We start from the raw sequence: 12,041 nt of genomic DNA on the forward strand, positions 1-12,041 counted from the left end.
TCACAATTCCTTCCCTCAGCCCCAAGAACCACACCAGCATCAGCAGAGTTGCCCTGAACACTTGGTACCTGGCAGGAACCATCTGGGAGACAGAGACATAGCCACCCATCTTGCTCAAGCCGTTACACCCGTCCAACAAAAACATAAACGTACCCTGCTCAGAGAGTAAAACTAAATTAACGCTTCCTCTTACAAAGCTTCCTCCTATTCCTTCATTGGAGAAAGAACAGGAAAACAGGCTAATGGTTCCACTGAACAAAGAAAGGAAGTCGCTTGTGTATCTATTCATAAGAGATTACGACATCGTTGTCCATTCCATTAACCAGCAAGTCTCCAGATTTAACACACGGGTAGCCTCAGGGAGAGAATCCTCATGCCCGCCCTCAGAAATGGCTCTTAGAATGAGAGCAATTCTATCCAACTACATACCCACCAGTCACTCTAACACATGAGGCCAGTTTTATTTCCGGGGCCCAGTAGACCTATGAGTATAAATAGCTTCTCTTATAATAAGCTGTGGTGAATCCAGAAGGAAGATTCTAGAAGGCTTGGGGCCTTCTTGCTTGGATAGGACATAGAGAAAATGAATACCTTTTTGTCTTCATTTAATCCATCAGGGGAATGAGCCTATCTATGCCTAAAATATTAGAAACCTCAGGCCGGCATGGAAGGGCCTCCTGGGTAAGTGTGGGAGGCAGGCACATTTGAAATGAAATCTTAGCTCACGTGCTGAAAACCTTTGTGAGAATGAATATTTCTAAGTCTCTTCTTGTTTTAGTTCCCTCCTCCAGTAAGTAAGAGATAATTGTACAAATACCACAGAATGAATGGGAAGATTAAAAGGAATAATTCACATCAAGTTTTAGTGTTCGGCAAATGTTAAAAAACAGAGCAAACAAAAAGCCCTTCTACACATGCTGCAATTTCCTTTAGAACAAGCGAGGCCGTACAACCAATACTCTCACCTTCCTTCACAGCAGGATAAAAAGACCCAGAGGAAGGATACAAAGGAATATTTATTTGAATTCCTAAAATAAAAAGTAGTAGGCGTTTGCATACTGTAATCATGAATACAAACAAACTTATCATCAGTGCATTCGGACAGTGCCAAGGCTCAGGACACGAGTGTCACTGTTCTGAAGCACGGTCACAAGTCACCGTCTAGGCAGGGAGCCAGGGTGGTGCTATAGGGGACAGCGGAGGAGAAGGTGGTGGGAGAAAAGGTGCCACCCGAACTCACTCTTCAGGAATGATGCACAGGTGCACATACATGGTGCACAGGTATAAGGCCTAGAAGTGCCCTTACACCCTACACCACCCCGTATAAAATTGTGCAATACTCTGCGTAGAGCTCCACACACGGACTGGAACCGAGGATCGATAGGGAAGGCTCTGGTAAAGACAGCACTGAAGCTCACTGCAGACTGTGGTAGGAACCAAGAGGGAAGAAAAGAAAACTTTCTGCATCTGTTAGACTCCACCTCTCCAGAACTGAACCTCACGCCCACGGGTGACCACGAGAGGGTGACAATTAGGACTAGCCACTTGGTGGTCATCTGCCAGTTCTGCCGCACAATTAGCCTTCACACACTTCGCCTGTCTCCTGCCTCCACCACGGCTTCCAGCAGGAACAAATTAGAACGAGCGAGATTCGGGAAAAGGCAGCACCTTACCTTGAGTGGCTGTTGGTGGGAGAACAGCAGGTGATTTTAAAGTATGCTCAGAAAAATCCCTCTTTAGCTAAGCACTAATAACATCCCTGTGGATAGTGATATTTAGAACGAAAAGCCAAAAAAATAAAATACTGTTTCCAAGTTTACTACCATGAGGAGAAGCGACTTGGAGGCAAGTGGATGACAACGAGCTTTGAGAAATGCTGGCAGGAGTGTCTGCTCCTGCACAGGGTAGCTCAGGATCCCTTCCGACGTGACAAATGTCCAAGAACGTCCTTTACTGAACATGGACCAAACTATATAGAATGGCTCTATAGTCGTTTAAAAATTCCAGCGAAGGTCCATTCTACACAAAGCCCATGGTTTCACAGGTATTGTTAGGATGAAACACCAAGTAAATGCTAAGTGACCAATACTACAGGTCCTCATGGACATGGCACAACGTACAGAGGTGGATGCCGGTGACTCAGAATGGGAAGCGTATGCCTGTCTGTCAGGACAGCTCCTGTGTTTCTCGACAGTTTCTTCCCATTCTTTCAGCTTGGCTAACAGAAGGTTTGGACTCACTCCATTTTATTAATTCAGATAATTAGACAGGGAGAATCTCGTTTCATGAGCTGTTTTGAAAGGACACAGAGAAAGAGACACTTTGGTCCCCGTGATCGTAGTAGGCAGGGGACAACACGGTTGCATGGCTGCAGGCCAATGGAGAACCTTTCAGAGCAACAGTGGATCTCTCAGACTATACTGACCTGGTGTATAAGATACTTTGCTGGGACAAATGAATGGGTACTTCATCACACCTAACGTTATGAGCATTACCAAAATAGTTCCACAAGTGAACCTTCACAGGTAGACACAAGAACACTGTTGCCCTAGGGATGACTCCTACCTTGGGCACATTCTTCACACGAAACAGTATATTTTGGAAGGAGTGTCCGTCATTGGCCTGAAAGACTATAATATCAGATGTGCTGTCTGAGCCATCATGAGCATAGAGGAGGAGGCCCCTGGAGAGTTCATCCACATGGAACTGATAAACAGAGGCCGCAGGGGCTGGAGGCGTTCGGAGCAATTGCCCATGACGGGGAGGATCGAGGACATTCAGGACCACATCCTGGGGGTTGTCATCGTCCCGGATGTCAAGCAGCTGGGTGGTGATGGCTGCCCGCTCTCCTTTGCTGATGTGCAGAACCTCATTTCTCAGCACATACGGGGCCTGTGCAGTTGAAGGGAAGTGGAAAGAGGAGCCATTTAATAGGTTCATGCAGCAGATAAAACAGCAGTGTGTCTAATGGGGTTAAACTCCTTCAGGAAGATTACGGAAGTGCCGACACATTCCATGGTAAAATTACTTGTCAGAGGTATGGCGGGCCACAGTGACTGGGGTAATTCCATGCCTCTGGATTCTAGAGGTTTCTCAAGCCACTTCAGAACCAGTCTTGAGTAAATGCAATCTATAAGTGCTATTTGCTTCTAAGTTTCTAATTTCTTAGCCATCTTCGATTGCACGCACGTGCAGGAGAACCCAGCTCAGTGTCACGAAACCCAATCAGATGTCTGAATGCAAGAAAGACTAATAAGAGGCATGTAATTTGGGAGGTAAATACTTGATTCTAGACCACATTGCAGCATGCTGACTCAGTGACATAATCCCACTCTTGGAATCCGTGTTTCTACTAGTCCCTCTTGGTGATAGTCTCCCAGCTAGTTCATCCCTATTTTGACAGAGCCCCACCCCAAGTCAACTTAGAAAGCAAGACAAGGTTCGAGATCCTGGTGTGGTAAGACAACCGCCTACCTAATTGTTATGACGCTGCTAACACAACAAAAGTTAATATGTTTTCTTAAGAATTGTCGGTTTTTTCCTATTACCTTAGTAAGCAGAGAAAATGTTCTTTTACAGAAATAAAAGTTAATGACCACAGCAGGAAACACAGGCACACACACAGGCACAGGGGGAGGGAAGAGAGGAAGGGATGGGGAAAGGGTGATAGTGGGGGGGAGGAGGAGAGAACAGAGGTGGGGAGGGAGGGAGGGAGCGAGGGAGAGAGAGGCAGAGAGAAAGAGAGAGAGAGAGAGAGAGAGAGAGAGAGAGAGAGAGAGAGAGAGATCAGCAAACAGGCCAGAAGCCAAGGGAAACATTATCTTAGATTTTATGTTTGAAGTTCATCTGTCCAGGATTTTTCAGAAACACCGCCTTCTACAACCCAAATGGCTTTTAAAACCACACAGCACCCCACTCCCAGCTTCCTGGAAGCCACGACTGTCCATCAATGTAATATGTGTCTGGTCTGCCACTTAAAAAAAAAATCACACAATGTCAAAATCTCAGGTGACAACTCTAACACTGTGTGTGAGTTCATATAGAGAAATGAACAGACCCTCACATTCTGAAACACGAAGGATCGAGGGTGATATCAAGGGGCTGGAGAGATGGCTCAGTGGTTAAGAGCACTGATTGTTCTTCTAGAGGTCCTGAGTTCAATTCCCAGCAACCACATGGTGGCTCACAACCATCTGCAACATCTAGACCATCACAACAATCTGATGCTCTCTTCTGGTGTGTCTGAAGAGAGTGACAGGGTACTCACTTATATAAATAAATAAAATCTTTTTTTAAAAAAGGGGTGATATCAAAGTCTATAAACAGAAAACTGCAAAGTCTATAAACAGAAAACTTACATAAGAAAACCCCAGGTCAACAGGACAGTAAAATATTGCACATCCTTAAAATAATTGAAAATAAGTTAAACTTCTTTCCAGAATTCCACCTTCATGAAGTTAAAATGATAAAGGCATATCATATGATGAATAAAATCAAAATATGCAATTATTACTTTTTTGTTCCTTTGACTGTGGAGAAACAAGCAGAACCAAGGGAATTGTGGGGATACGCCATCTCAGAGTAAAGGTTTGCCAATTTCCACCCCAGGTCTTTCATTGACCAAACTGTATTGTACCAAGCAAAGATGATCAGAACAGAACTTCTGGGTTTACGAACTGAGGCACAGCTAAGCTACCAGCCCTCAGTACTGGCCCATGTTTCCAGACGCAGGTGTTAGCTTTAATTAAAACAAGATTTATACACTTGACTAGGGATCAGCCTCTAATCTCTCTACAGCGACCTGCTTCCTCTGATGTGACAGTATCATTGAGAAGAGCTGAGGCAGGTATCTCTGTCATTTGGCTGCCACTGCTACTGCTTTATGCCCACGTGGTTACCCCATGTCTGCGGTCAGTTTTGCTTTGGCACTAAAGATATGAGGTTTTGGGTTTGGGGCAACTTGTTTCTGAAGATGATCTCCCACCCTCTTGCTGTTCAGTGCATGGAGATAAATATGTAAAATTAATGTGCCCTTAGATTAGTCGCACAGGCTTGCCTAGTGAGAATTCTATAGTTTTGTGTGTGTGTGTGTGTGTGTGTGTGAATGCACATGCATGTGCCTGTGTGTGTGCCTGTTCCTGTGTGTGTGTGTGCATGCACATGCATGTGCCTGTGTGTGTGCCTGTTTCTGTGTGTGTGTGTGTGTGTGTGTGTGTGAGTGTATACACTTGTTCTTATTCTGTTTGCACACTTCATTGTTCTCTTCCTCCAGTCCAGTCCTCAGAGCTTCTACCTCTGTATCGATTCTGGATCTCTATGGAGACATGAATGTGATAGGCTGTTTTCCTGAATTTCCTGGCTTCTGCAATGATTTCCTCGGATCTGTGTTTGGCTCATGCGCACAATGACACTTAATTTAGTACATTCCTCAGAGAACCTCCTCAGTACTAGAACTACTATACCTCTGAGAGGGGACAGAGGAGAGAAAGCAAACTACCTACGACCAAGGAAAACATTAGTAACCAGAGCAGTTTTAAGTTATTTTGCAGGTCTGATATCAAGCTGAGTTCAGCAAGGTAGCAACAGGAAAGGGCTTAGAACACAGACTGTGAAGCCAGGTCTTTGGAATTTTTAATAGCTTAGATTACTCCAGAGAAACTATCTAGACTCTGTTCCCTTAGTTCTTTTTTTTTTTTTTTTTCGGAGCTGGGGATCGAACCCAGGGCCTTGCGGTTGCTAGGCAAGCGCTCTACCGCTGAGCTAAATCCCCAACCCCCCCTTAGTTCTTTTATCTATAGACTGGAGATACTATTTCACAGGATTGGCAGTTCAACTGAGCATCATGTGACATACACGCAGGGCAGAGATGCATGAGAAATTATTATTGTCGATGATACTACCCTAAGAACGCAAACTTAATCAGAGAGCATTTCATAGTAAAACTACAAGATTAACAAAGCTCAGGGCTGGGGATTTAGCTCAGTGGTAGAGCGCTTACCTAGGAAGCGCAAGGCCCTGGGTTCGGTCCCCAGCTCCGGAAAAAAAAAAAAAAAAAAAAAAAAAAAACAAAGCTCAATCATTCCCGTTGAAGTCTGAGGGACTCTGGATTGGTTCATGAGGGCCAGAGGGCACGTAAACTTGTGCACTGCTGGGCATTTTTATTACCTGTGTTGAAAATGCTTGTATGTTGATCAGCTGTGGCTCAGAGAAGAATTGCTGGTCACTAATTTTCAAGGAAAAGTAGCCTTTCCTAAGGAAGTCCCCAAGGGAGAAAAGAAAACATGATCACTATGTTAGTTTTTAGAAAGAAAAGGATTACAATGTTTTCAAGCTTTATTCATGTAAAATTTTAGAACAAATCATTACAGTAATACAATATCTTCATTGTAAATAGAAAGTATTAAAGATGAAACTGTTAAAAATACTGTTCATGGGGATGGCTGGGTGACTCATCGGGTAATAGCCATTGTTATCTAATCCTTAGTTCCTCAAGTCTCATGGTAGAAGAGAATTGACCGTGAAAGTCATAATAACAGGTAACTGAAATCATGCACACACATACTCCTCTGCCTTTTCTTTCACACACACACACACACACACATACACACACACACACACAAACAGACACACACAGACAAATATACACACAGACACATACACACCAGAAAAAAAAATACTTGTCAGGCCTAGATAGTGTTTAAACTGAAGAACAGAAAGGAATCTTATCTATTACAGCTCCACCGGCTTTTAGTGGCACCCTTAGACCAGCAATCCCTTGCCATAGTCTTCCAAACTCTTGTGAGTTGGCTCCAACAACTTTTGAAGAACTGGGCTGCACAAAGCTATTTCTCACTCCCTCCTCTCTCCTTCCACCCATTCACTGAATACAACTAAGAAGGGGTGTCTGGATCCTCAGAAAAACTGGGCATGGCCTGCCCCTACCAGGTCTGGTCATTTGACTATGGGTAGTCATCTACTAGTATGTTGAGAATGTGGAGCAAGCCCAACTGTAGTGAGAGGGGAATGACACCCAGGGAAGACACGGAACAAGTTGTCTCCTACCATTTCCTGGTTCTAGCTCCTGGAATTACTTTGGAGAAATTGCTCTTAATGACACTGAGGTTTGAGCCACCTCTGTAGAGAGGTAGGGTAGTCTTACTATTTTGCTTACTCAAAACTAATTTCTACAATGTAACCAAAGAGACCCAGTGGATTGACTTCCTATCACAGACATCTAATAGCTTTAGACCCAGTTAGAAGTGAAGGCAGATTGTTGTCTTTAATAACCAAACAAGCATAGTTCACAGTGAACTGGTGAAATCTGTGATCAACACGTTAGAGATTTCAGATTCTGATCTATTTGGATGCCCCTTGTCTTGAAGGTTTTCTAAAATGTCCTCTTGGAACTAAGTACTTATACCTCAAATATGAGGACAGAGCTGGAAAGCAATTACAGAAAGGAAACACCACAGACTGTGTTTCCAGTCACATGACATTTTAGAAAGGGTAAAACTATGGACGTGAAAAACCAGATCACAGTTGCCAGAAACTGGGATGAAGGAAATTGCTATTGATTTTAAAGGAGACCAGAGTAGGGTTGACAGAACTGTTTTCTATCTTGGCTATGATTGCAATAACAACATTGTATACATTTCTTTATGCTCACGGAACAGACACTTTAAAATAGAATTTCATTCAAGCTCTTTGAACCAAGTCTTAGAGACATTCTTGCTCATTTTCCAAGGTCTTCCTTTCATTTTCATTCCCATTTCCATCCTGCACCTCCCCAGTCCCACCTCTAAACTTCAAGAGGATGCAACTAGTAGAATCAACAGTCTGAAAAGGAGGGAAAGAACTTTTGGTGGCTGAAGTCCCAGTAGGAGTGCTCTACCTCTGACTGTATCCCGGTTGCTCTGGCTACTGTTACAGATTGTCTTTTACTACACAAGAGTACTCTAAGCCCAAAGAAATGCCGTTCTCTGCTTCACGCCTTCTCTAAAAGGGGAACAAGAATACCCTCGGCAGGGAAGGGAGAGGCAAAGATTAAAACAGAGACTGAAGGAACACCCATTCAGAGCCTGCCCCACATGTGGCCCATACATATACAGCCACCCAATTAGACAAGATGGATGAAGCAAAGAAGTGCAGACCGACAGGAGCCGGATGTAGATCGCTCCTGAGAGACACAGCCAGAATACAGCAAATACAGAGGCGAATGCCAGCAGCAAACCACTGAACTGAGAACAGGACCCCCGCTAAAGGAATCAGAGAAAGAACTGGAAGAGCTTGAAGGGGCTCGAGACCCCATATGTACAACAATGCCAAGCAACCAGAGCTTCCAGGGACTAAGCCACTACCTAAAGACTATACATGGACTGACCCTGGACTCTGACCTCATAGGTAGCAATGAATATCCTAGTAAGAGCACCAGTGGAAGGGGAAGCCCTGGGTCCTGCCAAGACTGAACCCCCAGTGAACTAGTCTATGGGGGGAGGGCGGCAATGGGGGGAGGGTTGGGAGGGGAACACCCATAAAGAAGGGGAGGGGGGAGGGGGATGTTTGCCCGGGAAAGGGAATAACACTCGAAATGTATATAAGAAATACTCAAGTTAATAAAAAAAAAGAATTTAATATTCAGTTACCATTTCATGAAATGTGTAAGGTATTTATGGGATAGACAATTTTGTACTTACTTGAGATATAGTGAGATAACATTCAGTTACTGTTTATGAAACCTGTCATATATTTATGGAATATACAATTGTGTAATTATTTGAAATGCAGTGAGACCACTAACAAAAAAAAAAAAAGAAATGCCATTCTCAAGAAGCCTTATCTTAATCACAGTCAGTATTATCACGACACACACATGTATGTCAGATTGACTTTCATTTTTGTTTCATTTTATGTTTTTATGTGCCTCTTCAAATCTCTGTTTACAATTTTTATCATTTCATTTATTTGTTTTTTTTAAAGATAAAAAACCCAAAGTATTAAATGGGATGTTTATTCCAAGAAAGAATATTACAAGAATTACTAAACTACTGAGTTTTATCCCACTTAAGGGTACAAAGCTAATTCTGCAAGAAATTGGGTAACATGTAGAAAAAGCTAAATAGACAAGAGAGTTAACTTCAGTTATCTCTAAAACTATGCATTTTCCCACAAATGATTTCATGGCAAACGGCTGTAGACTCAGGGCCTGTATAACTTCGTGAGTGTGGTACACATGTGTGTACATAGTTTTATGATTGGGAAGAGATATGGATACATAAAAACTATACTTCATGTACTTTCAACCAAACTAAGCACATGTGGTGAAGAAGGATTTGGGGAGTGCCTGGATGGCATGAAACACACCACAGGAGTGTGTGCTTGCTATACAGCGGTTTTCACCCCTTGAGGAGAGGCACAGGCTTGCTATTGCTAGAATATGCGAGAGGCAGAAATCATTGTAGCTAAAGGTGTGGTCTAGTGAGATTGTTGGCTTAGAGTAGCAGCTCTGTACTTGTTACTCATATTCTCATGTCAAGGCTGTAGAATGGTAACATAATTTACACAGTTCGTATGGAGTGCTTTACACAATGCTTACAGGAGCAGTAATTGTTCTTGCTTCTATGATATGGCCAGTGCAGATTACTGAGCTCATCAGCTCTGAACTATTATAGAGAAACTGCCATCAATTTTTCTTCCTATGTATCCTTAGGCTAAATATCAACCAGCAAACCAACCAACCAACCAACCAACCAACCAACTAACCAACCAACCAACCAACCAACCAACTAACCAACCAACAAATCAACCAATCAACCAACCAACCAGTCAGTCAATCAAAGCAACAGAAAGAACGCCCATGTTACTGTTGACAGTAGAAAATATTCATTTGTGTTCTTATCACTGTTTCACTGGCTGCAATCTCTTGTCCACACACAGTCTATGGTGAGCTATCTGGGCCAACTAAGTAGACCATGGTGACAGAGAATGCAGGAGGAAAATCTTTGGGGGTCCATTCCATGGCTTCTGTTTAGTAGATTTACTCTGCTAATTACAATGCTATATTTGCTTGGGCTCTTGTTAATGTTCAATTACATTCTGAGGCATACATCAGCCAGGATAGGGAAGACAGCCAGAAGTGTGTGTAGCACCAGAGGAAAACTGGATCAGACTTAAAAATTAGACACAAGTAATCTAATAAAGTGGATAATAAAAAGCTAAGTGTGACTCTAAGTTTTCTTCTCAAATTCTAGCGGCCAAAGGACACCTCGACAAGCCAGTCTCTTGCATTGCGCTCACATGGAGGAGGCATCGGGCTCTATATAAGTTTTGTTTCTGTGGAGCCCAAAACCTGGGTAATTATGTGCAGGATTTTCCTGTCACATCAGAGAATTACCCATAATTATGTGATAAAATGAAAATGTCTCAAACAGAAGCATATTCTCAAAGCAATTACAGGGGACGATGACAGGCAACCAGAAGGATTTGTGGAGTATCGATCTTCCCTGATGGGAAGGGATGGCTATTAAGAAAGAGGTTGGGGGTTAGGGGACAGGTTGAGAAGGAATTGGAAGGGGACAACAGGGCTGGCTCACCTGAGCTTCTCTTTGCTGTGCACAAAGCGCACTTTCTTCCCATTCACATCTTTCCAGCTAAAGTGGCCAGCCTTCTCCAGCTGGACCTCTTTGCCATTTCTTGAGAGCAGGAGCTGACCATTGGTGGGCGTGCTTACAATGTGGAACAGGAGATCTTCCACTCTGCCGTCTTGGTGTTGGATGTTCAGGAGAGAAAAGTCCAGTGGCTTCATTGAACCGATTCCAAGGGTCAAGGAGCCATTCACATGAAGACTTGGAGTGTACACTTTGTCTAGAAAATGTATGAACCTAAAGGTCAGACTTGTCATAGTCACTAATTGGTCTCCATGTATTTATTTTAAAGAGATAGGCCTTCAGTGCTAATTCAGAGGTACCCAGAGGAGATGTAGGCTATTCTGCAACCAGCATCCTTCTACCCTGAGGAGGCTCAGCTGGATGCCCGTGAGGATAACCAGAGCTTAGATAGAAGAGTTCAACTGTAAACTTGTTGAAAGACAATATTGGAATAGAGTTCAAAGAATAAGCTAGCGATTATTTCTTAAGTATGGCAAAATAGTTTTAAGATGAAAGAAAAAAAAACCCAATGTAATTGACATCATTAAAATTAAAAACATTTGTACTTGAAAACACCAATATAAAAGGACAACTTCTAGAATGTTTGCAAATGCTCGAGCTGGGGGCAGGGGCGGCAGGGGAAGTGGGGGAGAACACATATTCAGCTCTTATATCTCAGCAATGAAGGGCGAACTAAAAATGTATTGGAATTTGAATAAGTTTTTCTCTGAAGAGCTCTACACACAGAAGCCCAAGAAGCACACAAACAGTATCCAGCATTCGTCACCAGGTTGGAAACCAAAACTTTAGTTATGAAGGAAAGTTCACCTCGGTTAGAGTAGATAATAATAATTGTTGGAGAAACTAGACTCCATATTGATTGTTGCGAATCATGTAAAATAGGGCATTCGTTAGGAAATATAGTCGGCCAGTTCCTCAAATAAAATATAGTTTGCATGTGGCCCAGCAATGCTGCTGTTGATGCCATGGAGAATTACAATAGGCCTACGCAAAGACTTGCCTCTGGTACCTCATAGTTACGGAGACAAAAAAAGAAAACAGCTGCTAAAAAACATAAACAAAGGCTGGGCCTGTGGCTCAGTGGCAGAGGGCCCGCCTGACATATACGGGCTCAACATTCAGTTTTGAAAACAAACAAACATGGAGGTGAAGAAGTAAACCGATCCAAACAGCGTGATGTAACCATAAAATGCAGTCATAATATCCATAAAGATGAAAAGGGAAGCCCGGACGAGGGCAGGCTCTAACACGGATACACCTTGACATTAGAGGCAGACATGGAAGCCAGACATGAAAGCATTTATACTGGGTGGCTCTATTGATGGGAGATGTCTGGTGTAGGCACATCTGCAAAGACAGAAAGTAAATTAGTGATTG

General features: G+C 43.1%; 1 protein-coding gene across 2 annotated transcripts in view; it reads right to left on the reverse strand.

The window, feature by feature from the left end:
* The window catches only part of Fras1 (Fraser extracellular matrix complex subunit 1), a 411,526-nt gene that overhangs the window by 125,852 nt on the left and 273,633 nt on the right, over positions 1-12,041 (reverse strand). For both annotated transcript variants that reach the window (XM_039091669.2, NM_001415086.1), the window contains 3 exon segments: positions 10,590-10,860; positions 6,166-6,250; positions 2,566-2,892 (listed from right to left, as the gene is read on the reverse strand). In XM_039091669.2, coding sequence (XP_038947597.1) covers positions 2,566-2,892; positions 6,166-6,250; positions 10,590-10,860 — 683 coding nt within the window.

Source organism: Rattus norvegicus, chromosome 14 (assembly GCF_036323735.1).
Source record: "Rattus norvegicus strain BN/NHsdMcwi chromosome 14, GRCr8, whole genome shotgun sequence".
Taxonomy (NCBI): domain Eukaryota; kingdom Metazoa; phylum Chordata; class Mammalia; order Rodentia; family Muridae; genus Rattus; species Rattus norvegicus.